This window comes from Solanum pennellii, chromosome 4 (assembly GCF_001406875.1).
Source record: "Solanum pennellii chromosome 4, SPENNV200".
In the NCBI taxonomy this organism is placed as follows: domain Eukaryota; kingdom Viridiplantae; phylum Streptophyta; class Magnoliopsida; order Solanales; family Solanaceae; genus Solanum; species Solanum pennellii.
Window position 1 is genome coordinate 74,129,753 of NC_028640.1, and position 22,024 is coordinate 74,151,776.

At 28.3% G+C, this 22,024-nt stretch overlaps 3 protein-coding genes across 3 annotated transcripts; 1 reads left to right on the forward strand and 2 right to left on the reverse strand.

Moving 5' to 3' along the window:
- Nucleotides 1-135: 135 nt before the first annotated feature.
- On the reverse strand, nucleotides 136-7,530 carry LOC107017645 (serine carboxypeptidase-like 18). Its single transcript, XM_015217843.2, has 12 exons — nucleotides 7,335-7,530; nucleotides 5,915-6,060; nucleotides 5,065-5,141; nucleotides 4,812-4,934; nucleotides 4,629-4,731; nucleotides 4,124-4,161; nucleotides 3,938-4,039; nucleotides 3,442-3,528; nucleotides 3,194-3,334; nucleotides 2,414-2,485; nucleotides 2,180-2,316; nucleotides 136-1,357 (listed from the first exon to the last, which is right to left on the reverse strand). The coding sequence occupies exons 1-12, from the start codon at nucleotides 7,487-7,489 to the stop codon at nucleotides 1,309-1,311; spliced, it is 1,230 nt and encodes a 409-aa protein (XP_015073329.1). The 5' UTR covers nucleotides 7,490-7,530; the 3' UTR covers nucleotides 136-1,308.
- A 3,668-nt stretch (nucleotides 7,531-11,198) lies between these two features.
- LOC107017710 (UDP-glycosyltransferase 79B6-like) lies at nucleotides 11,199-12,741 on the forward strand. Its single transcript, XM_015217943.2, has one exon. It carries the CDS (start codon nucleotides 11,257-11,259, stop codon nucleotides 12,631-12,633), a length of 1,377 nt encoding a protein of 458 aa, XP_015073429.1. The 5' UTR covers nucleotides 11,199-11,256; the 3' UTR covers nucleotides 12,634-12,741.
- A 193-nt stretch (nucleotides 12,742-12,934) lies between these two features.
- Nucleotides 12,935-20,462, reverse strand: LOC107017050 (serine carboxypeptidase-like 13). The gene is made up of 14 exons (XM_027916779.1): nucleotides 20,274-20,462; nucleotides 19,181-19,326; nucleotides 18,425-18,501; nucleotides 18,153-18,275; nucleotides 17,964-18,066; nucleotides 17,066-17,103; nucleotides 16,864-16,965; nucleotides 16,648-16,734; nucleotides 15,877-16,020; nucleotides 15,491-15,562; nucleotides 13,942-14,078; nucleotides 13,452-13,565; nucleotides 13,293-13,338; nucleotides 12,935-13,166 (listed from the first exon to the last, which is right to left on the reverse strand). Exons 1-14 carry the CDS (start codon nucleotides 20,405-20,407, stop codon nucleotides 13,083-13,085), a joined length of 1,407 nt encoding a protein of 468 aa, XP_027772580.1. The 5' UTR covers nucleotides 20,408-20,462; the 3' UTR covers nucleotides 12,935-13,082.
- Nucleotides 20,463-22,024: the final 1,562 nt, after the last annotated feature.

The following is a 22,024-nucleotide window of genomic DNA, read 5'->3' on the forward strand; positions in this document are numbered from 1 at the left end:
ACTAGATTTGGGCTAAAAAGGACATCCAAGCTAGAAACCATGTGATGAGTTGCTCCAGTATCCACAACCCAAGGAACTGTATCATGACCTGTAGGAAAACAAGCATTGAATGTACTAAATGTAGAGGAGGCTTCATGAGCTATACCTGCCATGTTGGCAACAACATTCTGAGAAGACGAGTCTTTATCAATCATTTTCAGTATATGATTATATTGTTCAGGAGTGAAATTTGGCGCAGCTTGAAATGAAGAAATGTCAGGAGCACCAAGTTGTCTCCCTATTTCATGATCATTTTCAGCACAATTCACAAAATTTGCTTGAGTTCTTCTATTGGTCTCATGCATTCTATCATTCTCAAAATTCTGACCCCTGAAGCTCCTATCATTCACACCTCTTTTCTTCTGAAACTTGTAGTTTGGAGGATAGCCGATCAACTTATAACAGTTAGCTTTCGTATGGTTTTTCAAATGGCAATAGTCACAATACAATCCCCCAGCTTCTGGCTTGAACTTATTGTTCTGTAAGGAGGCTAAAGCAGTAGCAGTAGTAGTAGTCTCAAGGATATTAAGCTTCTGTACTGGTAGAACACAATTCGATATCAAACTAGATTGCACATTTTGACTCTCATCCTGCATTTTCAGATTATAAGCTTGGTTCAAACTAGGACTTGGAACAGTCATAAGAATCTGACTCCTTGATTGGGAAAAATTATCATTGAGTCCCATTAGAAACTGCATCAGCTTTTGTTTTTCCATATGTTCTGCATATACCTTGTACTTATCACATTCACAAGCAGGTAAAGGAACCAATGATACATACTCATCCCAAAGATTTCGCAATTTGGAATAATACTCAGAAACTGTAAAAGTTCCTTGACTCATTGTACTGATTTCGCGATGAACCTGGTATATTCTAGTGAGATTACGTTTGTCAAACCTCTCTTTCAGATCCTTCCAAACATTATGGGCATTTGATGAAAACATTAAGCCATTTGCTAATTCCTTCGAAACAGAGTTTGTAATCCACGATAGCACAAAGGCATTACATCTCTCCCATTCATGATTCAGATCTCCTTTGTAGTGATGTTTACAACAAGTACCATCAATAAATCCAATTTTATTCTTAGCTAACAATGCTACTCTCATAGAATTACTCCACCCAGTATAATTTTCTATACCAGTAAGTTGTTGAGGGATTAAAATGCTACCTGGAGTATCAGATGGATGAAGATATAAAGGATTCCTTGGGTGGATATCAGTGAATTTGTCGATCTGTTCTCGATTGGAGTTATCTTGCACCTCCGATGACCTAATTGCATCCACCATAGTTTCCGATTATCTCCGACGTCGGTATTCCACTATTCGTCCAATTTGAATGATGCAAAAAAGAAAAAAAACTCTCTCTTAGCAGCTAGAGTATTGGTGGCTCTGATACCATGTTGAGTGATAGCTACCTTGCCATTGTTATGGCAGTTGAGAGAATAATTGTGAGATGAAGAAAAGAATGGAAGAAACAGTGAGAAAAAAATGTATTAACCGACTTGTTTCTTTACACAAGGTATTCCACTATTTATATACATCTTTCTAACTAACTAGAATTAATTAGAAGCTATCTTTTAAAACTAACTAACAAATTTTAACAAACCAACTAATTAATTGTATTGTTCAACTTAACAATATTCATGGAATCATTGTAAATACATCAAAAAAATAAATAAATTATAATGACATTAAAAATGTTCTTTTGTATATCTTTGCAGGGGCTCACATATCTTTTTTAAGTATAATTTATTTATTTTTTTGTAACACTGGGTGAGATTTAGGATTCGCTTAATTAAGATTTTTTTTTTCAAGAAATTCTCATTACTTTTTAAGAAATTAGTATTTCGTCATGAAAATTTCAAATACAATTTGAATTTGTATTTCGAATTTAAGAAATACTCAAAATCGTGTTACCACTTTTATTATTTTAGAAAAAAAAAACATTCAAATTATAAACATTATTTGCAAAAAAAATATGGTAAAATACAACTCTAACTTTAAAAGTTTCAAACAAAATAAACAATATTTGATTTTCATGATAGAAACTTCCATTTACTTTGTGTCATTTATTTTAAATCTCATGCCAAATATATAAAATTTACATAAACACAAACATAACAATATTGAGTACTAATTACCTGTATATAAGTGATCGATAACCTTTAACGCTTAAATTTGCATGATATGATACAACATTATCTACCGTGAGGGTGTAGTTGGGAGGAGAGCCTACACTTGAAATTTTGTTACATTGTACCCAGCTTCCTATGCTTCCCTGTGAAGAGTAAAATTACAAATAACTAAGTGATATAATAAAAATGAACAGAAAAAATACTTAATTTATATATATATATATATATATATCCACGTACCTTTTGAATGTGAAGGGCTTCTTGAACTTTCGGGTCATTAGCCCAATACTTCATATGCATGCGCCAATCAGACTGAAGTAATTGAGAATAAGTTTCTATCGTATTTTATTTATTCGTTTAAATTATATACACTAACAGTAATATAATTAAAAAAGAATTATGAGTGTCAAAATGATAAAATATGTGTTGTATAAGGATGAAGCCCCGTCCATTATGGGTTATTTTCTTCATTTTATCTGTCTTCTTCTTTTTTCAAATTTTTCAGGAGATAATTTCAAATGATGGTATTTTTTTAGAAAATCACTCTCTAAAGTTACTTAATTGTATAAAACAAAGTTAACTGACGAGTTGAATAACCATCAATGATATTATCAAATATGTATTTTCATTTTTTCTTCCTTTTGTTTTACTTGTATTTCTTTATCACAGAACAATGTAGGCTGAACATCTATATATGTCGGGAGACTCAATTTTGTTTTATAATGTAAAGTCACTTAATGATATAAAACAAAGTAATGTAACCATTTGTGATATCATTTGATATTATCTTTATTGTTTTTTTCTTTTATTTTAATAGTATTTGTTTATCATCAAACATCGTAGGTAAAACATATATATATATATGCTGGGAACATATCAAGATATATAATTTTGCAATAGAAAATCAGCGAAATTTTAGTAATGTCAACTGTCGTTTTTAACATACTATAGATATTAAAGTCTTTCGATGACGAAAATGAAAGATACATAGAAATTATTATATATATAAAAAGAACTTACAGCACACTTGTCTTGACGTTGCAAGGAGATGAGTTTATCATCAAGTAATCTTCTTTCACCAGACATTTGATATGGGCCTTGAAGATAATCATATGTACAAAAGGGCTCTAATATGTGTTCCCCATTAATGTTTTTCACTAACTGCATAACTATATGTTAATTTACTGACATAAAAATAACAAATAATTTACTATCACATGTTAAACTACATCAATCGATCGATAATATTGTAAAATAATTCTTATAACCTGCTTGAAAATTAAAAAGTCATTTGCACATCCTTTATTGTTGGGATCTATATTTGTATATTCTCCTCCACAATTCTTCTCTAATGACTGTAAACACAAATCAATATTCAAGTTAAATTGACATGTCAAATTTTAAACCTATATTTATTTGAAATAAAACACCAGTATTCCTAGACTATGATCTAAATTCTAAATACACATTTTAATTAAAGTAAGATCCTATATCCTTGAACTTTTTTTTTTTTAAATTTTGTACACCTTTTTAACCTATGTGGCGTTCAAACGTCTCTCACACGCTTTACATAAGTGGAGTCACAGAATGTATTACACAAGCCAAAACGTGTATAAAATTACACAAAAAATGAATTTAGGAGAGTAATAGGACTTTAGATTAGTTTAGATGTGTATCTGATATTTCGATCGTAGTCTATGGGATACTATGTCTTATCCCTATTTATTTTGAAGAGTAATTAACACAAATTAATTATGACTTAACCTTATAAAGTTCATCAGATATAAGTCCCATGCCATAGCTAAAAAGTACTTGATAATTGTCTTCTTGAGGACGAAATGTTCCAGGACTGCCCATTAAATACCCCTAAAATTAAAAAAAAAAAAATTACTTGATGATGGCCGGGTAATTAATTATTAGCTAACAAATTTTAATTAGAGAACTATTAACCTGAAGATTAACAAATGGCTCTTTGCCTGCTGTATTTCCTGCATTTACAAAAACAAAAAACAATTTCTTTAAGATTTATTATATGTAATAAACGTATACATTATATAATTTTTGATACGTATGTAATATTTTTATCAATTATATACGTGAATCCAGGGGCGGCTCAAGTAATTAGTGGTCTAAAGCAAAAATCAAACAGGACCTTAAACTTAAATTGTTAATAATTTTTCTATGATTGATTTCTCCTAGTTTCATCTGATAATATAACTATTCTTATTTTAAATTATTTTTCATTATATATAGTACTCCGAATATGTTAAATTTCTTCTAATAATCCCTACATTTTTCATAAAATGTTTACCTTTTCTACAAACAATATTCAATATTTTTTAAAAAAAATAACTTCTAGCCTATTATTATTACAAATAAATCCTCCTTAAATTTTGAGGCCTAAGACATATATCTTTTTTTTAACACTGTCGAGCTACCCCTCCGTTACCCTTACCATTTGATATCAATTGGGCTACAACTGGTATCATCTTGCCAGCATATGAGTTTCCAGACATGTAAAATGGATTTGAAATGTATTTTGGATGATCATTTAGCCACTGAAATAATTAATTCATAGTTAAATAAACATGATTTCAATTTAGTTTATAATAACAAATTTTAAAAATTTTGTATCTACCTTTCTTATGAATTCATAGACATAGTCAAATGCTTGTACATCAGTTTGTTTATATGCAGCTTCATTTGTTACATATGAAAATCCAGTGTTTATTGGTTGATCCAAAAATATTACACTTGCTATCTGAAAATCGATAATCGAAATGATATATATATTTAGTATATAATTCTTTAATTATGTAGTATATAATTATAACAATTTTTTTGGTCAAAAAAATAACTTTTAAAAGATAAAAATAATAATAAAAACTTACCTTGGTCCATGCGTGTGGGTTTAGTACGAACGAGGGCATACTCTCATCGTAGACTTGTTCCACAAAACGGAGTGGTCCTAAATAAGAAAATATCTATTATTATTATCTTTGGACTATTTTCTTATGAAAAAAAATTACATTTTTTTCTTAATATTAATTAATTATTTCTTAAAATATATATACATCAATTAATAAATGTAGTAGGGTTAAATAGTTGTGAAAATCATTAGTTTTTGATAAATATGTAAATTTAAATATGAAAAGTAAAAATAAATAAAAAATGTACTATTTTCGCTTCATTCTATGTGAAATTTTTTTTTATCAATTTTATGATTTATAATACTTTTTACGTAGTTTATAAATATACAAAGTTCATTTCAAAATTCTCGAAGATTTCATGAGCATATTGTCGATCACACTAAACTTTTACTCTCGAAAAATGAAAAAAGTCACGTGAATTGGGATAAAGAGAACATTTCTTTTTGGACAAGGTGCAAGTATCCCCTTAAATTATGAACAAAATTCCAAGACAAACCTTAACTAAACTACGATTTTATCACTCTGAATTCACTTTTTTTTTTATTTATACATCTTTTAACTTATATGACACACTCTATAACTTTACGTAATTAATGCACGTGATTAATGTTTAAATAACAAATAAGGTAAAAGATTATATAAAAAAATTTTAAAAAATTAATTTGGAAAATAATATAATCTTAAGTTAGTTACTATATGTCCCTGTGATTTCAATTATAATCTAGAAGAATATTTATATTTTATTTTTTTTAAAATTATTAAAATTGATGACATTAAAATCAGACGAACAAATTAAAATACGAACGACTACCTATTCCATTAACAATGGCAGTCACAGCCGAGCAACCGGGCCCACCAGGTAGCCAAATCAAAAGAGGATCGGTAGTAGGTTCGGATTCGGATTCCATAAAATAGTAGAAAAGTTGCAACTCTTCATCTTTACCAACTCCAATATACCTATTTATTAGTTTGGTTATCGATTAAACTCATAAAAATATGTTGATAAATTAAATAAATTATGTATATAAATTGATATATTTTATTTTGCTAAAAAATAATATTAACACATTGCAAATAATTAAAAAATTGAAATTGTCAAAATTAAAATATGAAACTAAGAGCATGTAGCGCATTGCTAATCAAATCTGCTTATTTGTAGAATTATTTTGTAAAATTAACTTTTAAGAAAAATGCTTTTAAAAGAAATTGTGTTTAACTAATTATTTTGAAAAATGTTATAAATAAATGTGTTTGAAAAGTGATTATAAAAGTCAAATTACGATAAAAGGCAAATAATAATATTAAGATCATTTTATAGAGATAGATTATTTTAATATTTATTATAAAAAAATATTTACTTTTTATTTATTTTTTTATTAAAATATACATATTCAATTTTTTAATTAATATTATATCTTTTTTATGGAAGGGCTGATATCTATAATTGTTATCCTTTCTTCCTCTACTAATTTTACAAAGATATTGTTCTTATCTTCTTATAATATACAAAATATAAAAATGTTAATATATGAATATTAAATAAAATATTCATTATATAAAAATAAAAAATAAAACATTTTTAGATGAAACTTACTCAAACTTCTTAGGTATGCTAAATAATTATTATGTGATATATTGATAAATATATAAACATGAAAGAGATATTTAGTTTTGAAGAACTTAATTTTCTGCATTTTTTAATTCTACCTATCATTAGAAAAACTATTTTTGTTTATATTTAAAAGCAGTTGACTGATTTGTCAAATGCTTAATTTTTCACAAAATACATGTTTTTGACCTCCCAACAATAATACAAACAGGTTCTTAATTCTAAATCAAAGACTTGATAAATTGAATGGTATAAATGTAATTTATTAATTTACAATCGAATTATCCGTTAACTAATTAAAAGAAAAACCTCAAATCATTAACAATCAATAATTTGATAATTACAATAACAAAATCGTATTACACCGATAAATTAATAACTCATTTTTTTTATTCGTATAATCAGCTTCAATTTGATTTTGAACCACCCTATTTTCTATCGATTACTACCATCCTCCCTATAAACCATCTCCACCTTGATTATTTATATCTAATATAGTTATTCCAAAACTTAATACCTATCAAATTTAAAAATTCAAACGTCGTCTCTAATATTCTTACAAAAATATAATTGTATTTTAGGGTAAAAATCTTCTCAAATAAATAAGTGCAAACGAGCTCACCCGGTCTCTAGAGGGAACGGGAGGCGTCCTGGCAAACCGGGAAGATACTCAACAGTAGAATGCGAAGTAGCTTGTTGTTGTTGAAGAAGAAGAAGAAGCAACAAAACTGGTAGTTTCAACAACTTTTCCATTGTTACTGAATTATTGATATTCATTTTACCAATAAATTACTATATTTATTTTATATTGATGCCAAGGGACCTCTTTTAAATTTTATTGAACCAGAGGGTCCCAGGGAAAGAATATCTATGAGCCCGTCGCACTCTGGACATTGCTACTTACGTAGCGATAATAAAATTAGATTGATATGAAATTAAAATGATCGGAGAGAGTAATAAATTGTTTTGTGTGTTAGCACATACTTTTCTCTATGTGGACAAAATATGACAACAAGGAATCTTTTGGTCCCCGTAGAAGTAATTTCGCTGAATAAGTGGTGCTATACACAAGTATTTATTAATGCAACTACAATAATGAGATTAAACTCTTGAAAAAGACTAAACAACTACTAATATGTTATCAATATCTTGGTACGCGAAATAAGAAAATGGGAAACTTTTATATATAGCCACTTAAAAATGATTAATTACTCTACATAGCTATAGTTTGATAATTACAATTTGTAGCTACATGTTATATGGAGGAGAGAGGTGAGCGAGACTATGGGACAGAGAAGAGAGGCGAGAGAGAGGGGGAAAAGATTGGAGAAAGGTGAGTTGTATATGTATATTGGCTAAATAATTGTAAATTATACATATGTATTTGTATATATGGCAAGAGAGATTGGGAGAGGGAGGAGAGAGGCGAGAAAGATCGAGAGATGGAGGAGAGAGGCGAGCGAGAGAGAGCAGAGAGTGGAAGAGAGGTGAATTGTATATGTATATAATTGTATATTATATATATACATTTGTATATAAGGCAAGCGAGATTGGGAGAGGGAGGAGAGAGGCGAGCGAGATTGGGAGAGGGAGGAGAGAGGCGAGCGAGAGAAGGCAAAGAGTGGGAGAGAGGTGAATTGTATATGTATATATGTTAAATAATTATATATTATACATATGTATTTGTATATTCTGGCGAATTATACACATACAAACATGATTAATTATACAAATTCGACGTCAGCCCACATAATTAATGTATAATGTTAGTCGCGAGTGGTAATTATAGCAAACTATACTATGATGAGTAACTAAATAGTATAAGAGCCTGTTTGGCTCAGCTTAAAAGCTGGTCAAACTGACTTAAAAGCTGGTTATTGACTTATTTAGCTGTTTGACAATACTCAAAACAACTTATTTTAAGTTAAAAAAAACTTATTTTAAGCCAAAAGTTAAAAGCTGGGGTAGGAGTGCTTTTTTTTTTTTTAGCTTATAAGCTGTTTTAAGTTGACCACATTTTTATCTTTTTGCCCTTAATATTTTTATACAATCTCCAAATTACCCACATAACCCTAACATCTCTTTCTTCTATTTTTCCCTTTTCACGTTTGGTATAGCAACGTCAGCACTTTTATCCAAACGCACAACTGCTTATTTTAAAAATAAGTTTCAGCACTTTCAAAAGTACTTTTTTAAAGCTGCTTTTATTAAGCCCATCCAAACGGGCCCTAAGTTTGTTTTGTTGCGTAATTTTTCCTAAAATGAACTTGCTAAAAGAAATTCTAATTTTAATCTAATCGAATTATAATTCATATAGTTTCAACGGAATTCTAATTCAGAAATTCCGCTTGCATCAAAACTGCATTAATTCAGAGATTTAAGAAGGGAAATTTATAGCAATTTCACTAGCTTAGGAGTTAATTTAGTTTCTAACATTATAAATCTTAGGGAAAAGGTTTGAAATATATCTGAATTCTGACCAAAATTATTATAACGATATCAAACTTTGGAAATGACCTTTTACCCTCTTGCACTATTTAATAGTGTATTTTAAAGGTATATATGTGTCCACGTGGACATAAAAAATATTCGTAATTATAAATAGTAATGTGTCCATGTGCGCACATATATACCTTAAAATGCACTATTCAATAATGCAGGGGTAAATGGTTCTCCATAAAATTTGGTATCGTAATAACAATTTCGGCTAAGTTAAAATATTATTCAGACCCTTTTCCCTAAATCTTACTAGATTTTGATAAGTTTAGATACATATATTTCAAAATATATATAATTAAAATTAAGTGTAACTTATATTCTAAATACATTGTATTCAAATAAATTAACATCTAAGGCAGATTTTCCTATGATCCTTTTGGACAAGCAACATAAAATAGATTGGTATAAAATTAAATTTTATTTGAATGTTCGATTTGAATTTTTTAAAGTGCAAATTCTGCTACAAAATTAAATGTTAATTATGAAACATTCCAGAATTAATTTAATTCAACGTAACTTCAAAAGATCGATCAAGATTTAACTTTCAAAAAGCAAAGGCTATATCATAAATTAAAACATTAAATAAAAATTCAATTTACTTTTTACTTTTTTAAAGTTCATACAAAATTTAAATAAAATAATCGAATAATATAAGATGAAGAGAGTACTACATTGTTTAATTTGTTCCACATACTTTTCTCTACGTGGATTAAATATAACCACATTATTTTAGTTTTTAGGTATACTCGGTCCCGCATGAATAATTATTAATTTTGCTTAACTAATGGGTCATGCAAGCTGGCTGGTTAGACGTGTGAAATAGATGACTCTTACATGATGTATCAGTCGAATTCATCACTTGTATATCAGGACATTGAATAATATATTCGAAATCGAGACACGATGTATTGAAATATTAAGGACATATAAGCTGAGACACAATTTATCAGAACGTTTTGATATGTATTTATTTGAATTCCACCAATTTAAGAAATTTTTATAAATTAAGAAAAAACAATAGAGATAAGATATAGTTAGTTGTTAACCGTATGAGATTCATAAAAAATTCCTTCAAAATTATGCTATATCTCAAACTGCAATAGGATAAATTGAAAACAATTCATCAAAGGCAAAGCAGGAAAAAAAGGATGACAGAGTCTACAGAAGAGTCATAGCTGAAAATAGTGATGTTCCCATGACTTGCTTTTGGGCACTTGATCCCATATATGTATCTGTAGAGGTTAAGATATGAAATTCACATTCTGAATAGTTTAGATATGAAATTCAAAATAATAATAATAATTATTTAGGTATATTTTTGACAGATTAAGAATATTCGACTGGCTATCTTTTAGTCTAAGTATCTCCATCATGATTTTAATCTATTAGTGTATATTACTTTGCATAAATTCTTCAACTACACTAAGAATCTGCATTACAAAAATATACATAACCTAATATGTATTGAGTAGCTGCATCCGGAATATGTACTTGAGGAACTTTTGCTACATCTTAATCACTAGACTAAACCTTCCACTTGTGTCATTTCCACCATTTTTGACGTAGTTATTCTAAATTTAGAACTTATAAAATTGAAATTCAAACTTCGTTCTAAATAAATACGTGTCTCTAGATGGAACGGGAGGCAGCCCTGGAAACGGGGAAGATACTCCTCCGTGGAATCGAAAGCAGCTTGTTGTTGTTGAAGTTGAAGATGCAGAAGCAGAAGCACAACTCGCAATTTCAACAAGTTCTCCATTATTAATTATTGATAACAGTTTTCTATATACTATTGATGATAAGGAACCAATCAACAAAATTTATAATAAAGTTTAGTTCCCATGAGTCACCTATTTTTTTGTCCTCACAGGGTCCCCTGATACCCGTTCCCCACTCAATCGAATTATTTTTCAATAGTGAACTGAATTAGTTTGAACCATAGAATCGACCACAAATATCTACACAGACGTACAAGTAACTTTCATTAGATGTACGATTGAAGTTAATAAATTGAATGAACCGAAACAGAGGTAGCAATTCAAAATATGGCGGAATTCATAGAGTCAAAGTTGGAAATAGTGATGTTCCCATGGCTTGCTTTTGGGCATTTGATTCCATTTATGAATCTCTCAAATGAACTTGCAAAAAGAGGTCACAATATCACATTCTTGTTGCCCAAAAATGCTGAAACTAGACTTCAAAAACTCAATCTTTACCCGAATCTCATCAAATTTCATAAACTGATAATACCTCATGTTGATGGCCTTCCATATGGAGCAGAGACAACAGCTGATGTTCCTGGACCATTGGAGAGTCTGTTAGCCACAGCTTTTGATGAATTGTATGATGAAATCAAATCAATTCTTCAAAATCTAAAACCCCATTTCGTTTTCTTTGATTTTGCTTATTGGATTCCTGATTTAGCGAAAGAAATTGGGGGTATCAAAACTCTGATTTACCTACTTATTTCCCCTGCTGCACTGTGTAAATCAACGGATAAGGCTACTTTTATGACATCAACTGCAGCTGAGCTAGTAAAGCCACCACCAGGTTACCCTTCTACTACTGTGGTGTTGCATGAAAGCGAAGCTAAGTTGTTGTCATTTGTATATCAAGAATATGGCAAGGGGGTCACGTTTCAAGAACGATTGGACAAGGCACTTACACGATGCGATGTAATAGCTGCAAAAACATGTAGAGAGATTGAAGGTATCTTTTGTGAATACATAGCAAATCTACTTGAAAAGCCAGTCATTTACACTGGACCTGTGATTCCCGAGCCCAAAAAAGAGCAACATGAATTATCAAATTGGCTCGAGAAATTCGAGCCAGGATCAGTAGTGTTTTGTGCATTTGGGAGCCAATTGATTCTTGAAAAGGAACAGTTTCAACAACTTGTTTTAGGCTTTGAACTGACTGAGTTACCATTTCTTTTAGTCGTTAAACCACCTCAAGGGACAAATTCAGTAGAAGAAGCCTTGCCAGAGGGATTCAAACAAAGAATTCAAGAAAAGGGACTGATTCTTGATTGTTGGGTGCCACAATTGGAGGTTTTAAGACACAAATCAGTTGGTTGTTTCGTGACTCACTGTGGTTATGGGTCGATGTGGGAGTCTTTGGTGTTGTGTGATTGTCAATTGGTGCTTTTGCCAAGGCCTATTGATCACATTTTTACTGCTAGGCTGATGGGACAACACCTTAAGGTTGGTGTAGAAGTGGAGAAGGATGAAAATGATATGTTTACTAAAGAGAATTTGTGCAAGGCTGTGAAATGTGTGATGGATAAAGATAACCAAATCGGTTGTCTCGTGAAAGAGAATCATAGGAAATGGAAGGAACTTCTTTCGAGTCCTGGATTCATGAGTAACTACATCGATAACTTCATTCAAGACTTGCATGGACTTGTAGTTGAAAATAGTTAGCAGGGTGGAAGCTACGAGTTTGCATAATTCAGTGTATTGTGTTAAGAAATTTTGCTTAATATGTATGAATAATCCATTTCAATCGAATCAGAATTTATAAACTCAAAACTGTCTATCTAGTGATGTAACTTGCATTTTTCAAACGTTTTCATGCCGTGCTTAGGAATTATACACCTTTCTTTCAAATGTAGAGTTTTTATTTTTAGATAACATTTTTACCTCTAAATGCACTTGTCAACACTCAAAGAAGTGTACAAGTTTAGATCTAAAGTTAAGTCAGGTATATTATGACTACGAAAAAGGACCCAAAATATTATGTTCACATTTTATTTTATTAGCATCGAAGAGTCAATCGATTAGTTGCATTACAAGATTTTAAGAAAAGATTATTTTCAGTAAAATAAAATAAAATAGAGAGAAGATATTATATAGATGAAATTGAGGACAATTTATAAAGGATCATCACTTATCCATCTTTTGAACATAACAAAACATTCTTCAGGCTTGTCCGTACAAGCTGTGTGTCCTGCTCCCTATTAAATAAAGTAAAAATAAATAAATCGAAAGCTATTAAAAAATATTAAGATAAATTAATTATCTCAATTCTTATAGTAAAACTTATAAAGTGTAAAATTAGTGGCACAATTAATTTCAAATACCTTCACTGTTGCATAAGTCATTTTGTTGGAGTAAGACCTCGTATAACTACAAGGATACGATATTAGAAAAATGATTAACATTATAAACTCACATAATAATTAGTTTTAGTTAAGAATTCATAATTGTAACTAAGGATGTAAAATTTGGAGATTAATTACCCAGCAACTTGATTGTTTACGTTCCATTGACGCCAATCATCATCAATAGAGTAGTTTAGAGACTTTATCCATGTTTGTGTATCTTGAAAAGGTACCATATAATCATGATCTCCACTGTTAAATTAAACATAAAAAAAAAATCTATTATATGTATTCATGAAATAAGTTGTTTTACTATAAACTAATATGTCAATTATCTTTAAATATTAAAAACTGAAGAGTAATTGGGAATCTGGATTTAAAAGATCATTGATGATATAATAGTTCGTTCTTGGTACGAATAAGTCCTTTGACCTTCTGGCATTATCATTGAAAATATTTAATAACATTCTTTTCAGTTCAATTTATTGATAGGTTTAACTTTTTATACACTTCTAAATTTGAATACCATGCGAGTTAGAATTATAATAATTAGTTGACAAAAACTGTAATCTCAAGCCAAATATATAAAGTTAAAACATACACAAACGTAACAATGAATATTAATTACCTGTATATAAGTGATCGATAGCCTTTAGTGCTTAAATTTGCATGATATGGTACAACATTATGTACCGTCAAAGTGTAGTTATGATGAGAGCCTTCACTTATATCTCTTCTACATTTTATCCAACTTTCTATAATTCCCTGCAAAGAGTAAAATCACCAGTAAAATTATCATTTTATTTAGAAAAAAATTTCTGATTAGATAAACAGTCATATATTTGTTTTTATCTTCTTTTTTTTTGTAATTAAGTATGTAATTATAACGTAATTACACCAAATACATATATTTGAATAACTATATTTTCGTCATTGTTTTTTAAGTATGTAATTAATGCGTAATTACACCAGATACTTATATCTGGATGCCTATATCTTCGTCGGCATTTTTTTTCTAAGTATGTTATCTATGCATAGATATTCTGGATACATCACAAAATATACTAGATAAATTTGATATACACATATACATTGAATACATCAATGCTTATTAAATACTGAATATATGAATACATGAAAATGTGATATATAAATACATTATGAAACATAAATGCAAGAAACTAGAGGGATGAGAGGGCGGAGGATAGAGGAGAGAGATGAGATACATTCACTAGATATAGTGTATGTAGAAACAACTCAAACGAGATTCATAATAATTGAATGCATTGAGTAATTAGCACCTCTATTTAGGGGTGTGCATCGGTCGATTCGGTTCAATTTTATGTATTATCGGCTCGGTTTATCGATTTTTGATTTTTAAATATGCTAACCAAATAACAAATCAATAAGATATTATTTATCGATTTTCAATTTATTCGTTTTTGATCATTATTGATTCGGTTTTGGATTTACCCAATAAGAAAATGTCCGTAAAATAATATATACCTTCTGATTTCTCTAAATGCTTTGATATAGTGAAACAAGAAAGATAATGAGAAATTGCATCAATAAGAGAAAATATAGTATGAAGGTTACACCAAAATATAGTATGAAATTTTTTATGTTAATCAAATTACGGACCTTTACAAACTTGCAAATGCTACAACTAATATTACAAACTAAATCTAAAATAAACTAGTCCAACAAGACTAAAATTAAAACTACAACTAAAATCAAATAGCTACAATTGTGAACTCCTTACTTTAATCTTTAGGTTTTGAGTAAATTGTAAAAACTAGTAAAACGGCCTAGTTTTAAGTTGGTAGAGTACTAATAATTTGATATAGTTACAGTGTCTAATTATATATTAAATTATTCATATTAATAATTAGGAAGAATAAAAAAATAAATTATTACCGTCTTATTGAGTTATCGGTTTACCCAATAACCCAACAGTAAAAATCGATACCTAATCAATAACTCAATAAATTTTTTTATAAACCCATTAATAACTCAATAACATTTTCTCGATTCAATTTATCGATCGATTTGGTTTTTGCACACCCCTACTTATATTAGTATACTTTATAAAAGTTTATTTTTTATTTATTGATTCTTACGAGGTGTATCAAGTCAATATCGTAAGTAGTATATATATATACTTGTAATCCACATACCTTCCGAACATGAAGAGCTTCTTGGACTTGAGGGTCATTAGCCCAATACCTCAAATGCTTGCGCCAATCAGACTGAAGCAATTGAGAATAAGTTTTTACGGTTAATAGTATCTTATTTATTCATTTAAGTTAAATACATAGCAAAAAATATAATAATTTATATATATAGCCTAGGCCATTATCGAGCATTTTCTTCAATTCTATTTGTCTTATTCTTTTTTTTTTCTTCAAAATTTTAAGGATATAATCTCTCAGATGGATGAGGGTGGTTTTTTTCTAATGTCATTAAATTTTTTTTAACCTAAAGTCAATTAACTTATTATAGTATAAAATAAAGTTGAACAACTTTCTAAAAAAATTCTCCGTAAAAAAAAGGAAAAACTTACATCACACTTATCTTCACGTTGCATGGAGATGAGTTTATCATGAAGTAATCTTCTTTCACTAGTCATTTGATACACGTCTTTAGGATCATCATCATTTGTGCAAAAGGGCTTTAATACGTGTTCCACATTAATGTTTTTTACAAGCTGCATAATTATATATTAATTTAATCACATAAAAATAAGACATAATATATATATTGGACCCTAAACTTGGCTTCAAATTTTAACTTTGACCTCAAACTTTCATAGTGCACAAATAGACACTTTAACTATCCTATCTTTCAATAAATAAACACGCGATTTTTGGAGCCAAAGTGCGTGAAATGCAAACGCTCCCATGTGTATTAGTGAGTCAATCAGTGGCTGTCAACTAACTAAACATATTACATGTCTTTTTTTTAAAAAAAATATCTTACATGTCATTTTGAAACTAAAAAAAAATTAAAATTAATTTTAATTAATATAAAAGAGATTCATTAAGGGTAGAATTGTCATTTCAGCATTTTTTACCTTTGTGGGCCTCGAAAATTATCCTTCACTCGCGCAAAAAGCGTGCATTTCACGTATTTTGCCTGGTAGGAATCGCGTGTTTATTTATTGAAAGATGGAGTAGTTGCCTATTTGTGCATTATGAAAGTTTGAGGTCAAAGTTAAAATTTGAAGTCAAATTTAGGATCTAATATATGTATTATGCCTATAAATAATTAATAACATACTATCACACGTTAAACTACATCGATCGCTAGTAATGTAAAACATACTTATAATAACCTGTTTGAAATTTCGAAAGTCAATTGCACATCCTGTACTGTTGGGATTAATGTTTGTGTATTCTCCTCTACAATTCTTCTCTAATGACTGTCAAGACAAATTAATATTCAAATTAACATGATATGTCAAATTCCAAAGTTAATTTATATATATATATATATATATTTTATTAGAATAATGTAGAAAGTAATTAAAACAAATTAATTGTGACTTAACCTTATAAAGTTCATCAGATATGAGTCCCATGCCATGGCAAAAAACTATATGGTATTTTTCATCTTGAGGACTAATTGTTACAGCATTGCCAATTAAATATCCCTGAAATTAACCATGCATGAAATAATTATATATATTAAAAAGAAAGATTAATTGATGATGTTAATTAATTAATTAGATAACAGATTAGAGAAATATTGACCTGAAGATTAACTAATGGCTCTTTGCCTGCTATATTTCCTGCATGGCAAAATCAAAGATTAATTTTTTTAAGGGTAATAAAATTTAATAAATGTATAAAAGAAATTTTTGATTGATATACACAACATAATTTTTCTATTTACGAAATATATTATATATTTTGACAAATTAAGAATATTCAACAGACCATTAACATTGTTATTGAGATGCCAAAATTTCTTATTTTGAGATAAAACCACTTTATTTTTGTGTTTGACCAAACAATAAACTGTTTTTAAATGGAAGAGAAGTAAGAATTAGAAAATTATTTTTACCTAGATCAAACTATCCCTTTTTATATTTACATATATCTCTTATATTTATTTACGTTTGTGCTAAAAAAATTTATTTAGTAATTTACTTATATTTAAATCATCATGTTAATATTATATCAATGTTAATTGTTTTTCTACGTATAATATTGATATGAAAATTTGAATATGTACCATTTCATTAATAAAAACAAAAATTTAACTAAAAGTGTATAATAAACATTTAAAATTATTTCTCTCTATAAAATAAATTTATCCTTTTACATACTTTGACTCTTAAAAACATTTTAAAAAAGATTAGTCAAACATTATCTCTTTATCAAAAGCACATTTTAAATAAATTAGCCAACACATATATATTACTTTTTTTCGAAAGTACTTTTCTGAAAGATCATTTTAACTTAAGTACTTCTAAAAATAAATAGTTTTTGAAAGTAAAGTCAAACAAGCTCTATGTGTCTCCATCATGATATTGATCTATTTTGTGTGTATATTACTTTGCATAAATTCTCCAATTACACTAAGAATATGTGTTACTAAAAATGCACATAACTCAATATTTTTATCGATCGTATAGATAAATCTTACCATTTGATATCAACTGAGTTATAATTGGAATAGTCATGCCAGAATATGAATTTCCAGAAACATAAAATGGATTTGAGATGAATTGTGGATGATCATTGAGCCACTGAAATAAATAAATAATTAACTAGATGATATATTAAGTTTACATAATTCTTTTATAATAACAAATTTTAAAATTTACGTACGTACCTTTCTTAAGAATTCATAGACATATTCACATGCTTGCACATCAGTATACTTATATGCAGCTGAATTTGTTGCATATGAGAATCCAGTGTTTACTGGTTGATCCAAAAATATTACATTTGCTATCTGAAAATCGATAATCGAACTATATATATATGCGTAATTTTTCCTTAATTATATTATTACTATAATTTTTTTTTTTTGTCAAAACAATATTTATAATGTAACATGTATGTATAAATAAAAAAAAATTATTAAATATAGATGTAACTTACTTTTGTCCATGCATATGGGTTTAGTTCAAACGAAGGCATACTCCCATTGTAGACTTGTTCCACAAAACGGATTGGTCCTATACAAGAAAATTTATTATTTTTAAAATTTTATTTTTTTCAAAAAAAGTGTTTGTTTGAAAAGGAAAAATAATGATTTTATGTTTGAAAAACATGCCGACAAATGTTCTCTAACAAATTTTTTCTTTTGTAATTTAAACACAATTAATTCTTCCTCTACTTGTCCATTATTTCAAAATCATTTTTAACATGTCAGTTGTTAATTTTTCAATTTTGTTATTTTTCAAATCATTTTCAAGACTCAATAATATTAAATATCATTTAATAAATACGGTCAAACAGTTATGCCAAATCTGAATAGTGAAAATTATCTTATCACATATCTTATCACTAATAAAAAGTTTTTTATCATATATTAAAATAATACACCTAGTACATGCTGTTTTTGCTATCAGATATTGAGAGAGAGAAACGAGCGAGATGAGAGGGGGAAGAGCGAGCGAAATTTGTTATATATCTTAGAAATAAATAAATTTACGTAAATACAATGTATCTAAAATTAAAATTAATATTATATATCCTTAAATATATATATATTTGAACATACCAAAATCTAGTTAAATTCATAATATCATAAATTAAAATGTTTCTTAATAATTAACTCTCGTACTAATAAAATTTCTCTATATTTTACCCCTAATATGACAAATATTAAAATTTTAAAATAAAATAAAATACCTATCTCATCAACAATGGCAATGACAGAAGAGCAACCTGGTCCACCAGATAGCCAAACCAAAAGAGGATCAATAGTAGCCTCTGTTTCTGACTCCAAAAAATAGTAGAAAAGTTGCACTGCCTCATCTTTACCAACTCCAACATACCTATTTTTAATTATAAATTATTATTATCATTACAGTGTCATATAAAATAATTAAAAAAAATTATCTATTTTTACTGATTTTAAGTCATTTTATTGAAAATTTTAATTGCATTATTGACCATAATTATTACCTTCACCACCAATTTAGACACTTTTTAATCATCCCCTACAGTCACAACTAGCATCAGACATTTTTGAGTCCTCACTAACATAAACAAACTTCATCATTACAATCAACACTTTACTATCAGATCAATCACTACAATATTAACGGCTTTCGCTAGGAATGTCAAGATGAACTCGAACATAGATATTCTGTTCAATTTGTTTAAAATTTTAAAGGTTGAATTCAAGATAATTTGAATTGCGTTCAATCTCAATTCATTTGAGTAGAATTTTCAATTAAATCTAATTGAACTTTCAATTTCAACCTGTTTTAAAACATTTTATTGAGATATGTTGTTCCATTGAAAGTATGAATTGTTATCTATTTAATATCTTTTAGAATTATCTATTCATTTGTTATTTTTTCAATAAAAATTCTTGAGCGAAAATTCAAATTGTGATTATAAAAGTTAAATATCTGTTAAATTATCGAGATTAGTCGGATCAAATTGAACGGGTTAAGATCCAATTAATTTTTTAGCCCATTTCGATCCAAAGTAAACTTGGATGGATGAGTGAATCAAGACCCAACTCAATTTTTATTTCAAACTCATTTTAATATTTTCAATTTCAACCCAACTCACCCCTTTAACACTCTAGCTTTCACTATCACAATCACCATTATCACTCATCTTTACTCCGATAACTATATTTGACATAATCATTCTGAAATTTAAAACCTATAAAAGTTTATATTCAATGATATTACCATAAAATATAATTTTTGGAAAAAATATCGTCTCGTTATCACATAAATAAATAAATAAATGCAAACGAGCTCACCCGGTCTCTAGAGGAAACGGGAGGCGGCCCTGCCAACCGGGAAGATACTCAACCTTAGAATACGAATTAGCTTCTTGTTGTTGAAGAAGAAGAAGAAGAAAAAGCAAAACTCGCAGTTTCAACAATTTCTCCATTATTCCTAAATTATTGATAAATCATTTTACACTATTTATTATTATTGACGATGATAAGGAGGCCTCCTTTAATGATAAATTTTAACCCCACGTTTTCTTCTCCTATCCTTTTAAATATTAAAAATTTCTAAAGTTTTTTTATTTTGATAATTTTTTAATTTTAATTTGAACTGATATAATTAAAATTGGCGTTAATTTCATAATTTTTTAATTTTAATTTTAATTTTCGGCATTAATTTTGTATTTTTTTAATATTTTTTTCCTTTTTTTATTAATCAATTACTCATTTTCAAAGTTTATCAAAAAAAATAAAAATTAAATAAAATTGTGAAAAATCGATCGAACAATTTATTTAAAAGGGGGTTGATTTATGTGTCGGAGTACGTGTTTATGAGTCCGAATAACTTTTTCATTTTCATATAAATGTCATGTGGTAAGGTCAAAATGACATGACAATTCCATGTGGCAACTAAAGAAATGAAAAATGAGTTGGATATGTCCAACATGGCAACTAACGCAATAAGAACATATTTGGACTAAAAGTTGAACGGCGAAGGCATGAGTGAACCAAACTTTAAATGAAAGGTATATCCAGACTTTTTCGAATAGTTTAGAAACGTATTTGACCCTTTTCTGTAAAATATATGATATATTTATTTGTCTATTATTTCGCAATAAATTTTCCCAAATGAATGAAGTGGGTATATATATTTTATTTAAATATATAAATGTTATAATATAAAATTAAAACAAGATCAAATTAACAATAATAATGACAGACCTACTTAATTAATTACACTAGTCATATAAAATATAAAATAAATAAAGTGAGTATATATTTTATTGAAGTCTATAATTTTTTTTCCAAAAGTTTAATTTTCTTAAAAATCAGCATTATCAACATCAAATAAACAATGACAATGACAGAAGAGCCACTGAAATAATGAATTAATAATTAAATAAATATGATTTTAGTTTTATTTATTAATAACAAATTTTAGAAATTACGTACTTAAAAATTCATTGATATATTACTTCCTCTTTTTCAATTTTACGACACTTATTACGTTTTGAGAGTCAAATAATTTAAATATGATCAGAAATTTATGCATGGAAATTTTAATTATTTTAAACAAAATTTATATATTTATAAAAGTACATAAAAAATATCATAAGTCATAATAATGCAAATTATTCATAAGATCTACGAAAAATTTACAATAAAAATGAACTTATTTAACTCTTGAAATTTTGAAAGATAGACATATAAAATAAAACGGGGCGGTACTTGTTTACGGTTGAATTTGTTGCCCGGGTCATTTCCAAATCAAAATCCAAAATAAGATTTATTTAGTCAATGTGGAAGTGAAATACGTTTGGCGCTTATGTAGTGTGTACGTGACACTTAACATACTTCTATTAATTAGAAGGGTAGGTATGACCCAATATCAGTGGCGGAGCCAGAATTTTAATAAGGGGGTTCGAAATTCGTAGAAATAGATATACGAAACAGTCGAGAGTTCGACATCTACTATATATACATAAAATATTATTTTAACCATGTATAGATAATATAATTTTTCATCGAAGGGGGTTCGGATGAACCCCCTTGTACTA